Source organism: Caenorhabditis remanei, chromosome V (genome assembly GCF_010183535.1).
Source record: "Caenorhabditis remanei strain PX506 chromosome V, whole genome shotgun sequence".
NCBI classification, from domain to species: domain Eukaryota; kingdom Metazoa; phylum Nematoda; class Chromadorea; order Rhabditida; family Rhabditidae; genus Caenorhabditis; species Caenorhabditis remanei.
The window spans coordinates 2,462,090-2,477,527 of NC_071332.1; the positions used below are offsets into that span (position 1 = coordinate 2,462,090).

Sequence of the window (15,438 nt, forward strand, 5' to 3'; positions counted from 1 at the left end):
TCACAGAATATAACCAAATAATGTACATACGCTCTACCGGACTTGTGCGGTAGAGCGCTTTTACTTAAAATTCGATCGACACTGCAAAGCGACCACAATGACGCATAGTGTCACAGCGAACATTCCAAATGACCATGCGATCAGTGTGTGTTTGTGCTCTTTTAGGTATTCTACCACTTTATTCGGCGGCTTTTTCGACGTTTGGTGTCCTAAAAGTCAATTTTTTAAATTTTTGAAAGAAAAAGTTCGATAGAGCTCACTTTCATGCGGCGGAATCACCCGATAGATATAAACGGGCGGTGGCTCGTTGAAAATCTCCGAGGTCGATATCGCCGGCGGTCTTATAGTTTGTAGTTCGTAATTCTGCATGGTCAGGGTTTCCGGACTCAGAAATTGGAAGTCGTTGAGCGTTCGGGGCGGTGGTTTTGTCAGCCGACGCTCACCTTCCAGCTGGAGAGATCCGACGCAGACACTTGTCGATTTGACACGTGGCGGACGGGAACGAATCATTTCTTCCTCACGGGCGGCGCTAGTTTCGCCTTCGGTTGTGGCGGAGGTCTGGGATCGGGCCTGCGAAAATAGTTAGGTGAATTAGGAGTGGGACCTTGGTAAGTGCGCTCCACCTGGCTAAAATTTAAGGGTTCATCGTGATCATAGGGTACATTGAATCTTACGGTACATATAGAAGCTCTTATGAGACATTAAGGAGCTCTTATGGGACATTAAGGAGCTCTTATGGAACATTTAGGACCTCTTATGGGACATTAAGGAGCTCTTATGGGACATATATGAGCTCTTATGGGACATTAAGGAGCTCTTATGGAACATTTAGGACCTCTTATGGGACATTAAGGAGCTCTTATGGGACATATATGAGCTCTTATGGGACATTTAGGACCTCTTATGGGACATTTAGGACCTCTTATGGTACATATATGAGCTCTTATGATACATCTCGGAGATCATGGTGTACATCAACGGGGTTATCATGGGGTACATCGATTCAGAATTTTCATAAAATGAAATTTCGAAATTTTATGAAAATTCTGACTCGATGCACCCTATGATAACCACATGAATGTACCCCATGATCATAGCTCCCATATGTACCCTTTGATTATAGGCCGCTCCACCGAACCAGCCTAGTTTTTGGAGGTTTTGGTGTTGTTCGATAGAGCGCACTTACAATTTCGGGGAAACCCCCCTTTGTCATTGACAGGGCTTAACTAATAACTAGAAAACTTTGACCCCGCTAATCAGCGAAATCACCGAACTGATAAAAATTCGGCGTAGTTTCTGGAAGTTTCTAGTTTCCAGCCCTACTCACTAATCAATGACCACCAATTTCCTTTTTTCGAAAAATAATATTTCCTTACCTTCTGTGGCTCACTCTTATACATACCACTGCAAGAGGAACGCCGCTTGTAGTAGAGATTGCGATGCTCGATTTCTGTACGAGCTGTCATTCTGGAATTCGGGTTTTAGAGAAGATCGGGATGGATTTATTTGGAAAGAGGAAGAAATAAGGATTATAATGATATTAAAATTGAAAAAAATGGAAAATTTTGAGGGGAGTTATGGGGGAAGGAAAAATTGGTAAAAATGACAACGTTTGAAAGGGTGTCATAGCTTAATATAGCTTCCAAGTTACCTGAAAGTGGTATGATTATGTAGATCAAGAATAGAGCTTCATTTTTGTAGTTGACAATTTTTCGATAGCTCCGCCCACTTTTGAGATATGCGCCTTGAAAGACGTGCAGCTGAGAGGGAGAGAAACGCAGAGAAGCGGTCCACTTTGAAGGCCCATATCTCGAAAGCGTGAATAGCTATCAAAAAATTGTCAACTACAAAAATATAGAGCTGGTTTTGATTTACACAATGAATGCAAATTTAGAGGATTCGGGCTGAAAATGAGTTTGTGACAATGATCTGAAAATTTCCAAAATTTCAAAAAAAAAACATTTTGCTAAAGTTTATTTTTTCGGTTCAAATAGGGTTATTTCTGTTGAAAATGGGTTATTTTGTAGAATAACAAGAAAAAATCAAAAATCGTTGAGTTTCACTCTCTGTTTGTAGCTAGTAAGGGACAGTATCGATTTCAGTCAATTTCAAAAAAAAGTTGAAAATTTGCTCAATTTTGAGAGCCCGTAACTTTACCCAACTCAATTCAACTAACTTAAATTTATATACGTTGTGTAGATCAAACCTAGATCTCCATTTTCCTAGTTGACACTTTTTTCCTACGGACTCTCCCTTAAAAGTTGTAGCCTCTTAAAACTAAGTACCCGCCATTCCTTTCATAGGTGGCGCCACGGCACCCTTTTCCGTGAGGACATAACTCCCCAGGATGGCTTCCTACCAAAAAGTTGTCAACTACAAAAACGATGATCCAGATTTGATCTACTCAACCATACTATATTTGTAATGTTGGGACATAAAGGAGAACCCAGAAAAAGTGTCTTAAAGTTAGCCACTTTTTTAAAGAAAAACCCGCAAAATTACAACAACCTGAAACTGAAAAACCGTGTCAACTGAAGGAAGTGGTTGTGGAAAAAAGAAAAAAGGAAAAGAGCAACTCCGCCCCGGGACAAGAAAAAAGATAAGAAATTAGAGCGGGTGTGGAGAGGAAAATTTAATTATCAGCTTGTAGTTCACATTAACATTTCGCCTCTTATCAAAAAGAGGGGGCACCTTTCTATTTGAGACGCGCGTACGTGTTTGACCTCAAGTACACGTGAAAGTGTGCTCTAGTGATAATTCTGATGATTCTCATTAGAGCGCACTTGCCAACCCAACGCAACTTTAGTGAGAACCGGAAGAGACGCAGAGAAGGCAGATAATCTCGCTTCTCTGCGTCTCTCATCGGTCTCTAACGCTCTCGGAGCGTTGTTCGCTAGAGCGCATTTACTGCTGTGTAGTTTGACCTACACACTTGTTTATCAATTAACAAACCGTAAATAGAGCTCATAAATTACACCGTTATCAATCAAAGTTATCGGCGTGAACGTCTAACAATGACGTACGAGAAATGTCCGGTATTTTTTGGTTTCCACCCTCCCCGAAATTCTGAAATTTTTGATTCTATTTTTAGAATTTCATGATTTATACTGATTATCACGGAAAATTGTCTAATTTTAGTCTTGATAACTGTTTCATTTGACTTCTAGTTCAAATTTTGTTCGAAAAATGGAAAAATATCAACATCTTGTGACTTTAAATGTTGATTTTGATAAAATTTATTAAATTTGGCTCCTAATTTATCAAAAAACTAAAAATCATAAACATCAAAACGGGTTTCTGTTTTCACGTTAAAACTCACAATTGCTCAACGTTGACCGTATGTTCCTACTCCCCCTACGGACAAAATTTTTCAAAATTTATTGCATTTTGTAGATCAAAAATAGAGCAACATTTTTGTAGTTGAAAGTATTTTGATAGCTCTGCACGCCTCTGAGATACGCTCCTTTAAAGATAGGTACCTCGGGCGGCGAGTGGGAGGAGGGGGGGGGAGACGCAGAGAAGACATCCGCTCTCGTTTCTCTGCGTCTCTCCGCCTCCCCCCATTTCAGGTGCCTATTTTTAAAGCTCTATATCTCGAAAGCGTGAGTAGCTATCAAAAAACTTTCTGCTACAAAAATGTAGCTCTATTTTTGATCTACAAAATGCAATAAATTTCATGAAAATTGGATGGTGAGAAAAATAGTTACAATCTGTCAAAGTTAAGAAATTTTTTAACTGGAAAACACACGTGCTACCGTACTAATTCCCCCTTATCTCTCAAAACTGTAAATGTCACTATCTTAAAATGTTTACGCTTGCTGCAAATTGAACGAGATGACGTAATTTAATTGCTGCGTATGTGATAAATAAATTAGTGATATCACTTTATTAATTATAATTTCCCGAACAAAAAACTTCAAAAGTCAAGAGATAAGATTATTAAATCAACCAAAAAAACAAGAAATGTACAGAATAATTATATCTACTCCTCTTCCTCCTCATCGGCGACCATCTGACAGAAGACGTCGAGGAAGACTTCGAAGAACGTGACACAGAATTGGGAGAGGCGGAGAGACCACTCGCAGGATGTCGCTTGGTAGCCAACCTGGAACATGTGGGGATTACTGTGGTCATTTTTGGCTCAGCCAATCTACAGTAATCATCATAGTTCTAACAACTTTGCCAATTTGAAAATGTCCAAATTTGACAGGGCGTCCTGGTATCACTGGTTGTCAGTTTAAGAAAATTTTTACTGGATCATACAGAGCAGACATAGAGCTCCATTTTTGTAGTTGGAAGTTTTTTGATAGCTCATCACGCCTTCGAGATACGCACCTTTAAAGATAGGCACCTTGAAGGAGAGACGCAGAGAAACGAGAGTGTCTCTTCTCTTCTCTTCTCTTCTCGTCTCTTCTCTCTTCTCTTCTCTTCTCGTCTCTTCTCTCTTCTCCCCGCATCAATCTTTGAAGCCTCATATCTCAAAAACGTGAAGAGATATCAAAAAGCTTCCAACTACAAAAATGGAGCTCTAGGTTTGATCTACACAGACCATATAAATTTGGGCTAGTTGGACCGAGTCTGGAGCAGTTACGGGCTCTCAAAAAATCCCGGTACTCACCTCAAAAGTGACTTGCATCAAGGCGCTCATCGCCGACAAGTTGATCCAGTCACGTCGGATCTCGATCGGAATTTGCTTCATAAAATTCACCGACTGCTTATGAATCCCATTCACCTCGTCCATCCGCAACTTGTTGATTATCCAGTTGACACGGCGGCGTCGCGAGTCTCCGTTTCCATTATTATTGATTCGTAGCGTGCTGTATGTTTTCAGAATATTTTGCATCATATAGTCGATGAGCTCTTTCAGTGTGATGACTCCTCGATCGGTGGACGCTCTGCGAAACGCGTTGTAGAACATGTCGAGTAGAATTTCAAGGGATTTCTGAAAATTGGCGGAGTTTGTAGATCAAATCTAGCTCTATATTTTTGTAGTTGAAAGTTTTTTGATAGCTGTTCACACTACAGAGATATGAGCGGTGGAAGTTAGGCACCTGAACAGAGAGGCGCAGAGAAACTAGAACGGCTGTCTTCTCTGCGTCTCCCCCACTCTCTCTCTCTCTCGCCACCAGAGGTGCTTGACTTTAAAGACGCATATCTCAAATGTCTAAATAGCTATCAGAGAACGTTCAACTACAAAAATATAGCCCTAATTTTCATCTACAAAATGAAACAAAGATTTTGAAAATCAGATAAAATCTCGACGAGTTACAGGCTTTTAATCTTTGACGACTTTGACAGCTAGCAACTACCCAAAAAATAAATTTTACTTTGATGAAATTTAATGGAAATTGTAGATCAAAAATAGGGCTACATTTTTGCAATGGAAAGTTTTTTGTAAGCTCTCCACGCTTTCGAGATATGAGCAATGGAAGTTGGGCACCTGAACAGAGAAACGCAGAGAAAACATCCGCTCTCGTTTCACTGCGTCTCCCCCTCTTTCACTCTCTCACTGCCAACTTTTAAAGAATCGTATCTCAAAAACGTGACAAGCTATCGAAAAACTTCCAACTACAAAAATATAGCCCTATTTTTGATCTACAACCTCCACTAAAAATCTCAAAAGTCCCCTCATACCTTCTCATCCTTATCCGCAAACCATTGACACCGTCGCAACGAGTGAACCAGCTCGTTGCTGAGCGTATTGTATGTTTTCATGAAGTCGGCGCCCGTCATCATGTGCACAAAGTAGGCCGGCGGTCTCTCCATTGTGCTGGAAATTACTTGGTAAGAAAATGAAAAACGGAAAAACGTAAAAACAATGAATGAGAGAAAATGGAAAATGACACAATGCCAGAGAGAGAGACAAGATTTGCGATTTGATCTCCCGAAAAAAAGAAAAAAAAGTAGATCAAAATTTTATTTATTTTCTGTAACATGGTAGGTCTAAAAATTTCAATAAAAAACAATTTTATTCAATTTTTTCGACATTTTGTCTTTGACGTCGTTTCCATAGATTCAAGATTTGGTAATCTGAAGGAATCGGCTTCCCAGCGATTCTGAGTCTCTTCTGAATATCAGAAACTGCCAGAGTTCTCCTTTTGGTCAAATCACTCGGGAAAATGAAGGAGTTCACCTCGTTTTGCTCATTTTTCTGAAAAAATGTCTTAAAATTTTCAGGAAACGGGATTCAAAAGAAGTTACCGAGAGTCGTGGGCGTTTGATTGTCGGGGAAGCTGCTACGGCGAGCTGAGCTGGTTGCTCCGGCTGTAAAATATAACAATGTTTGAGAGCTTGCAGCTGAGCGAATTTCATTCAGAACTTTAAAATTTTTATTGGATCTTGTAGATCAAATCTAGGGCTATATTTTTGTAGTTGACAACTTTTTGATAGCTCTTCACCTCACTGAGCTACGCGCCTTTGAATATAGGTATCTCTGGCGGCGAGAGGGAGAGAGTGGGGGAGACGCAGAGAAGACCGCCGCTCTCGTTTCTCTGCGTCTCCTCGGTGTTTGGCACCTATCTTTAAAGACGCATATCTCAGTGGGGTTAGGAGCTATCAAAAAACTTCCAACTACAAAAATAAAGCCCTATTTTTGATCTACAAAATGAATCAAATTTCACGAAGTTATGACAACACCATGGCCAGTTATACACCCATAAAGTTGTCCGATTTTAAATTATACCTGAGTTCTCTCCAAATTGCTTGGGCTTGGTGAAATAATCTGTATCTCCGAATTAGGCGATGAGATCTCCCCAATTGATTTAGGCAGTGCCCCACAGTTCTGAAATTCAAAAATTGATTTGATCTACACAATGAGAATTGCTACCCAGCATGGTGACGGCAGTCCATTCCAATCAGCCATTGAGATGCCTTGCTCCTGGTGGCCATTCTTTAGGATTACTGTATTTTTGGGATCCAAAAAGTACATGAGCTATTACCTTATACTGCGAGAAGTCATATCCTGGAAATGGGACCCTCCGACATTGATCTTTGAATGGGTAGTACTTGGATGAGAGAGGTTTGTTGGTGACCTTCTTATCAGCGGGAATCTGAGATCTATTCTAAAACAAAAAAACCATTAAAATAGTCAAAAAATAATTTCGAGGAGTACCTCAACTGGGAACCACGAGGCGATGGATGTAAGAGGAAGAGGCGTGGTCTTCTTTGGAGTCATGGGAGTGCCATTCTGAAGTCCAATTGATCTTACATCCGCATTTCCAGTAATTGCCACATTGTTGCAGTTGGTACTGACAGCTTCTGTGTACTGAAAAAGAAGAAACTATAGCCAACTTTGAGACCTTGTCATGCTCTTGTTTTTGGTTCAGCTAGCCCAAATTTATATTCATTGTGTAGATCAAATCTAGCTCTACATTTTTGTAGTTGAAAACTTTTTGATAGCTATTCACGCTCTCGAGATACAAGCGTTTGAAGATAGGGTGGAGGAGAGAAGAGAGAGCGCGCGCAAGTCAGCCGCTCTCGTTTCTCTGCGTCTCTCCGCATCCCCCTTTTCAGGTGCCTTTCTTTAAATGCGTGTATCTCAAAAGCGTGAGTAGTTATCAAAAAACTTTCAACTACAAAAATGTAGCCCTAGTTTTGATCTACAAAATGCGATAACTTTTAAAAAATTTGGACAGTGAGGAAAATAGTTACAATCTGTCAAAGTTAAGACATTTTTCAGTAAAAATTTGTCTAAAAATGGTATTTTTTTTGAATTTGTCTAAAATGAATTTTTTTGCTGAAAATGTGTCTAAAAATTGTTTTTTTCTCTGATATCCCTAAAAACCAGTAAATGTCAATATTTTCTATTTTCTAAACCTCATATCTTAAAATCCTGCGTTCTTATCAAAAAATTGTCAACTACAAAATTAAAGCCCTAGATTTGATCTACAGGGTACAATAAGCATCTTATTTACAAGAATCCCCATTACCGTACCCATTGTTCAGCTAGTTCCGGATAAAAGATACTGCCGTCGGAGTTCTGCATTGGGCTGTAGTTGTCTTCACCTTGGAATTCCCAGTTGTTAAAATCGTCATGACCAGAAGTCATGAGATTCTAGAAAACCTACAGTAACCAAAAACGAAAAAAAAAACAATTTAAAAAAGATAAGTTGAGTGTGAAAACACAGTTGAACTCAAAATAAATCTACAATTTTGAAAAAACAGAGATTTATGGAAAATTATATTTAAAAAAACAACAACAAAAAACAAGATTCTATGCTGATCGACGTCTGAAATCCAAGATTTCCAATGAGCTTGTTGCTGGGAGTTCCTCTGCTTCTTGTTTGGCAATTGAGCTGAAAATATTGAGCTGAAAATTGATTAATTTCGAACGAATCTCACTGTCTAACCTGGCTAGTAGGCAGCTTACATTTACACTGGTTGTGTAGATCAAAAATAGGGCTACATTTTTGTAGTTGGAAGTTTTTTGATAGCGACTCACGCTTTTGAGATATGAGGCTTCAAAGATTGATGCTGGGGGAAAGGACGCAGAGAAACGAGAGCGGCTGTCTTCTCTGCGTCTCTCCCACTCTCTCTCTCTCTCTCGCCGCCAGAGGTGCCTATCTTTAAAAGCGCATATCTCAAAAGCGTGAATAGCTATTAAAAAGTTGTCAATTACAAAAATGTAGCTCTGTTTTTGATCTACACAACCAATATACTTTTGAAAAGTTTTGTCCATAGGGGGATTCGAGACAAAAGCTCAAAGTTATTCAATTTTTTCAGAAAAATAGCAAAATTTGAAAATTCATAACTGCTCAGGAAATTGTTGGATTTCAGAAATTTTTAAATATTTGTTTAAATTAAAATGAAATCTTTACCTTTGTAGTTGAGAACTTTTTGAGAGCTCTGCGGGTTTTTGGGATATACTTTAAAGGTGACTATGTGCGCAGATCTTAACTAACACAAAACTTGACTAAAATTTACTTTTCATTTTTTAATTATGTTCTTCAAATCAAGAGCTACATTTTTGTAGTTAAAAACTTTTTAATAGCTGTTAACCTTTTCGAGATACAGACCTGCAAAGATTGACGCTTCTAGCGGCGAGAGGGAGAGAGTGAGGGAGACGCAGAGAAGCTAGACATCCTCCTCTTTTAGCACACTCTCTCGCTCCCAATTTTAAAGGCGCATATCTCAAAATCTAGAAGAGCTATCAAAAAATTGTCAACTACAAAAATAAAGATCTTGATTTGGACTACACAACCCCATAAAAATTTATGACTTACCACTTCTTCGCCTTGGCTCTCAAATTCTTAAAATACGTCTTGATTTGTCGTGGCGTCATGTACTGCTTAAATCGATCCTGCAGATACATCATCTGAAGTCCCGAAATCCGTCCGCCCATATCGGCAAAGATTTGCTCCAGTTTTCGTCTTACGTGTATCTGGAATTTACATAAATTGTGGGTTTTTGTCATATGTTCAGTACCAAAAAGTTGTAAACTTCAGCTGTTTTCAGTTAAAAATGTCCAGTGTGTCCCTGATTGTCAGACCAAGAACATTTTTATAAAATCATACCGATCAGACATCGAGCTCCATTTTTGTAGTTGGAAGATTTTTGATGGCTCCTCACCCCACCGAGATACGCGCCATTAAAGACAGGCACCTGAAATGGGTGAGGCTGAGAGACGCAGAGAAAGCAGACACTCTCGCCGTCTGCGCTCTCTCCCCGCCCCGGTAGGCCCCTATATTCAAAGACGTGTATCTCGAAAGCGTGATGAGCTATCAAAAAGTTGTCAAATACAAAAAATAGCACTATTTTTGATCTACAAAGAGCATATATATTTGGGATGTTTACACTTTAGGGGGAGTCGAGACAACAACTCAAAGTTGAGTAATTTTGAGCTCCAAAATGAGAACAATCTCATTTTTAACCTTTTCAAATCGATTTTCAGTTTTTTGATAAGTTAGGAGCACAATTTTTTCGAAATCAACAATAAAAGTCACAAGATGTTGGGAGAGACGCAGAGAAGACAGCCGCTCTCGTTTCTCTGCGTCTCTTCCCCCTGCAGGAGCCTCATATCTCAAAAACGTGATGAGCTATCTCAAAAACGTGATGAGCTATAAAAAACTTCCAACTACAAAAATAGAGATCTATTTGTGATCTACAAAGAGCATATAAATTTGGGATAGTTGGACTAAGTCTGGAGCAGTTACGGGCTTTCAAAGTTGAGCAATTTTTCAACGTTTTTGAACATTTCAACTGAAAACGGCCAACAACCTTTTGACCGGATGCTGTATGTTGCTTACCGGAAAATTTCCTCTTGGTAGTGGTATCTTTTTTAAATATTTTATGGAATTGGAAGGTGACTCAGCCCTCATGTCTCGTGCCTTCATAGTTTTGATTAACTTGTCCATGAAAATCGAGAAGAACACAACGCCGAAGGAGACGGTCCACGCGGCATGCGCTTCTATCTTAGAATGATAACTCAATGTCACTTGGGTGAACGCATTCAGAAGAGCCAGTGCCCCCATTCGACTAGTTTGATTTTCTGGCACCGGCATCAGTCTGGAAATATCCACGAGGTTCTTGATGACAGTTAGGTCAAGTGTCGTGTATTCCAGCCATACGATTTCCTGGAGAGCCTTCGACATGTCATCGTAGATCACTGGGGTGCCACGCTCTTCCATCGCCACTCGAATCATTTCAGCGTAGATGGATTTGATGAAAACAATGGGGATTTTATTTTCGGACATGTTGTTGAAAGCGGTGGTGAACCATTCGTTGATCGTGGTGTACTTTTGCTGAAAATCCTAACCTTGTGGTTTTATAGAAAATCGCTCAAAACCCCCTGAAATCGTCTAAAAATCGTTTGAAATCGCTTGAAAATTGCTTAAAATTGCTTACAATCGACTGCAAATCGCTTTAAATCGTCTAAAATTGCCTAAAATAGTCTAAAAGTATCTAAAAGTTGCTTAAAATCGCTTAAAATTGCTTAAAATCGTCTTAAAATGGCAAAAAAAACCTCTGAAAATCGCTTAAAATTGCTGCAAGAATTGCTTAAAATTGTCTAAAATCGTCTAAAATTTGCCTAAAATTACCTAAAACTGCTAAAAATCGCATAAAATTGGTTGAAATTGTCTAAAATCGCTTAAAATCATCTAAAATCGTCTAAAAATTGTCAAAAATCGCTTAAAATCGTTTAAAATCGTCTAAAAAATTGCTTAAAATGTCAAAAAAATTGCTAAAAATTGTTCAAAATCGACTGCAAATCGCTTAAAATCGTTTACAAGTAACTTAAAATTGCCTAAAATCGCTTAAAATCCTCTGAAAATCGCTAAAACCGCTTAAAATCCTCTGAAAATCGTCTGAAAATCGCTTAAAATCACCCAAAATTTGGTTAAAAATCGCTTAAAAATGTGTTCCTCACCTCTGCAGTCCCATTCACAAACGTGATCTCGAAAAATGCGCTGAGAAATTTTTTGATCTCCTGTTCGACGTATTCATGTTTCTCGATTGGGAGGAGTATGAACCACGGCTCCGTGTTGTACATTGGATTTCTGGAAAAAAAGGGAAAATTGGAGAAAAAATCGAAACAAAAAAAGAAGAAATAGGATGCTATCAGTGACCAAATAGCTACAGCCCCCAGATTAGTACAGTAACCCAGATTCTACAGTAATACAGTAACCCTGGTACAGTAACCAACTGACTACAGTAACCCAGATCCCACAGTAACCCAGCTGCTACAGTAATTCGGTGTCAAGCCACGTGGTTCAGCCATTATGCAAAAATCTTTTCAAAAGTTATGAAAAGATTAGAAAAAAGGAATTCCTCGTGCCAAACAGTGATCCAGTTTCTACAGTAACCCTACAGTAACCCGCTTACGTTTTCTAAGACACGTGGCTCCGTTACTATACAAAAATTCGTATGCAAAAAGACTAGAAAACGGCAAAAACCATACAATTTTCAGATTCGAAACTTCTGGGAAAGCCAAAAACGAGCGCTAACGCGTTTTATAGCCGCTCCCATAAAATATCAATTTTTCTCGATATTTTTTGGTATTTTTTGCATGCTATACAAGAAAAAAAAAACGAAATTTTCAAATCGATTTTCTATCCTATACTATCCGGGCGGTCGCAAAAAAACGCATATCATGAGTCAAAAAACCATTCAAAAAATCGAAAATAAGCGAGTGGTGGAGATGATGAATGGATGATGACGGAGAAGTGGGCGGCGCCTGCCGGTCGGGAAGAAAAAAGGGAAGAAATGAGTGGAGAGGGGGTACTGTAATGGGGTTTTTTGAATTGGTGGCGAGGCATGGGGAGGGATGTTTGATTCTTAAGAAAGTTGTGGGCAGGGGGATATTTAAAATTGGTCAAAATCGTGATACTTTGAAGGTGTATAACTGGCCATGGGAGTGTCAGTGTTTTATGAAACTTAGTGTGTCATGTAGATCAAATCTAGGGCTTCATTTTTGTAGTTGACAACTTTTCGAAAGCTGTTCAGGGTTTGGAGATATGCGCCTTTAAAGTACGATAGGTGAGAAGCGATAGGGGTGAGGTAGGGGGGACGCAGAGAAGCTAGAGTGTCGGACTTCTCTGCGCTCTCCTAATATCTGGATCTGAGCCGCCTATCGTTGGAAGCGCGTATCTCAAAAACGTGAATAGCTATCAAAAAGTTGTCAACTACAAAAATGTAGCACTATTTTCGATCTACACAATTAATATACTTTTGAAAAGTTTTGTCCATAGGGAAAATTGAGACAAAAGCTCAAAGTTGGACAATTCTTTTCAGAAAAAGAAAAAAAGTTGCAATATTGAAGATTAATAGCGGCACACAAAATCATTGAATTCTAGAAATATTTAAACGATTCCTCAAACCAGAATACGATGTCCACATTTTTCAAAAAAAATACGAAAGCTAAGAAGATCTCTGAATTCAAAATGTTTATACATAATTAAGATTCTAACAAGACAAAAGTGAGAGATAGAGAGACGCAGAGAAACGTGACCCTCTCGTTTCTCTGCGTCTGCCTCCCCTCTCGTTTGTAGGTGTCAGACTTTAAAGGCGCATATCTCAAAAGCGTGAAAAGCTATCAAAAAGTTGTCAACTACAAAAATTTAGCTATGTACTTTATCTACAAGGAAAACATAAATTCGAAAAAAATTGGATCAAAAAGATGGTTGCTACAGGATCTCCAATATAACATTCATTTTAAGCTGGAATACTGTAAAACATGCAATAGAGGCGTACTTAGTTGTTCACAGAGGAAATATCGGTTCCTAAAGGCTCGGTTAACGAAATATAAAAAAAGCTAACTGACAAAATGTAGTTAAATATTCATGAAATATTTCTTCAGTTGAACAGATTTTAATATCTTTTAAAAGATAGCTGAGATAGGATGCTCCAAAGTTTTGCTAGCTGGTGCGCCTCTATTACAGGTTTTACGATAATTAGATTTTGACAAGAACTGAAGTCTGTGGTTCAAGCATACTCTCCTTATTCCCTTATCAGTTGTTGAACTCACAGAGTCAATTTATGATAAGAATTTTGGTGTAAATGAAAGTATGTTTTCCTATATTAACCCCGCCCTCTTCATTCCCCAAATGTTCCCAACCTTCCCGCCGCCACTTCAAGTTACGCAACCAGTTCAAAGAGGGAGCCGTTCCCCGCTCCCACAGCTTGTCAAGTTCATTTTCATTTTCGCCGCCGACTCCATGTCCACGCAATACACATGACCCCCAGCATTTGTTTCACGGCGGCGGGTCTCTCTTTCACTTTTTCAAATAAGGAAATGTACTCCACAGATGTTGTGATAGAGACTGGGAGAGAGGGTGGGGGACATGTACTTTCTTAAAGTACAGGCGGTCCTATTATTAGTCAGGGAGGTTAGGCAGGTGGTCTTTAGGAAGGGAATCACTTTTTGAAATAGTTCACGGAATAAAAACTTACTGTCTATCTATAAACTATGACATCACGGCTTGACAGGACGGTTATAAATTTATGTTTGGTCTTGTCACCAAATCTCAGCTCCTCGGATAGCGTGATGGACTTTACCATGGCTCCAACTCACAGCACCGGTCATGACTAGCCTGGAGGTACCTGAAATAGAGATATGACGGCTTATTGTTACAGACGGTACATTATGAATTATGAAGAACTGCTGAAATTTTGTTAGGGGATACCTTAGGGTCAGATAGATTATCGATCGCAGAAAGCCGGTGCGTAACCTGCTCCAAACGCAATATTACACAGTTGTCAAGGCCTGGTCCAAAGGCCCGGGCAAATTGGCGCGAAAGTCAAATTTTCAAATTTTTTGAACATAGAAATCAGAATAAGAAGAAATTCTGAAAAATAGTCGAAAATGACCACATTTTCGATGAAAAATAGAAAATATTTCGGAAAAAAAATGGAAAAAAGGGTCAATTTTTTGAAGCCGGGCCGGTCCTTGAAAATTTTCTACCGGCCCGACTCGGCCCGGCCTGGGCCTTGACAACTATGAATATTATGCGCTGAAAAATACACCAAAATGTAGATCTCGGTGAGTTCTCTCTCCACGAGCCGGTTGGCAAATCGGTTTTGTGCCACGTGCCAACCTTTAATGGATCTTTCGAACAATTTTAGGTTTTTTGGCATTTTCTCCGCGGCACATTAACGAACAGGCATCATTCGGCCCTTAGTAGGTCACAGACATAGAACTCGTCGAGATCTACATTTTGCTATATTTTTCAGCTCATAATATTGAGTTTCAAGCGATTTACGCACCGGCTCGTATGGGCCATTTCAGCCCGGTCTGACGCGCTCCACTGATAAACGGGAATCTTAAGGTTACGGTAGGCTTTTGGCACCGTGCCACAACGAATTCCGCGGGCTGTTGTGGATCGAACTTTCATAAAACTGTCCCTCAAATACAAGGAGTAGATGCCATGTACCTTTAATTATTTTCCGAAAAAAAAACTGCTAATCTACAAAGGCGCGACGCGACCGCAGCGCCTCTCAAGATCCCAACAATTTAAATCAAAAGAATTTCCGGCAGCGCAATGAAGAACGAACATGACGGATTACCAACCTTAAAGCTTGCATGACATAAATATGTCTGAAATTTTGAATGGGGTACTTCACGGCCAGAGGTGCTCATGGTTGATAAATCAAGCCAGACATTGATAAATTTTAGTAGAGACTACTGTCCTGTCTTGGTCCGCCAAGGTATATGCCCATCAGACCTCCAGACCTCAAACCACACAGACCCCGATTTGTGCAAACAGTAGCATTTTATTGCCACGTCACCTAATCCCTCTCACCATCCTTAAAACAACCGACCATCTCATTAGAGGTGGGATCTGTCAGAATCGGTAAATCTGTAAAAGAACCTCCTGTACGGATTATCTACCTACAGTGTACAAACATTGAGAAATAGTGTGTGAGTAGAAGAGACCGCAGACAGATGACTTCTTTTAAACGGACACTATTTTTTCCGCCACCTTAAGTAACCGCCACCAGAAA

The 15,438-nt window shown here is 39.5% G+C and overlaps 4 protein-coding genes across 4 annotated transcripts; all 4 read right to left on the reverse strand.

Annotated features, from left to right (window-relative positions):
* Positions 1 to 60: 60 nt before the first annotated feature.
* On the reverse strand, positions 61 to 1,466 carry GCK72_016889 (uncharacterized protein; the record flags this gene model as incomplete). Its single annotated transcript, XM_003104349.2, has 3 exons — positions 61 to 209; positions 261 to 570; positions 1,377 to 1,466. 3 exons carry the CDS (start codon positions 1,464 to 1,466, stop codon positions 61 to 63), a joined length of 549 nt encoding a protein of 182 aa, XP_003104397.2.
* A 2,516-nt stretch (positions 1,467 to 3,982) lies between these two features.
* Positions 3,983 to 5,766, reverse strand: GCK72_016890 (uncharacterized protein; the record flags this gene model as incomplete). The annotated part of the gene is made up of 3 exons (XM_003104362.2): positions 3,983 to 4,105; positions 4,619 to 4,942; positions 5,635 to 5,766. The coding sequence occupies 3 exons, from the start codon at positions 5,764 to 5,766 to the stop codon at positions 3,983 to 3,985; spliced, it is 579 nt and encodes a 192-aa protein (XP_003104410.2).
* Positions 5,767 to 5,968: 202 nt separating this feature from the next.
* On the reverse strand, positions 5,969 to 8,047 carry GCK72_016891 (uncharacterized protein; the record flags this gene model as incomplete). The annotated part of the gene is made up of 7 exons (XM_053731756.1): positions 5,969 to 6,151; positions 6,202 to 6,264; positions 6,683 to 6,781; positions 6,827 to 6,889; positions 6,939 to 7,061; positions 7,112 to 7,264; positions 7,934 to 8,047. 7 exons carry the CDS (start codon positions 8,045 to 8,047, stop codon positions 5,969 to 5,971), a joined length of 798 nt encoding a protein of 265 aa, XP_053580669.1.
* A 165-nt stretch (positions 8,048 to 8,212) lies between these two features.
* Positions 8,213 to 11,488, reverse strand: GCK72_016892 (uncharacterized protein; the record flags this gene model as incomplete). The annotated part of the gene is made up of 4 exons (XM_053731757.1): positions 8,213 to 8,294; positions 9,222 to 9,379; positions 10,245 to 10,739; positions 11,366 to 11,488. 4 exons carry the CDS (start codon positions 11,486 to 11,488, stop codon positions 8,213 to 8,215), a joined length of 858 nt encoding a protein of 285 aa, XP_053580670.1.
* Between the last annotated feature and the right edge of the window lie 3,950 nt (positions 11,489 to 15,438).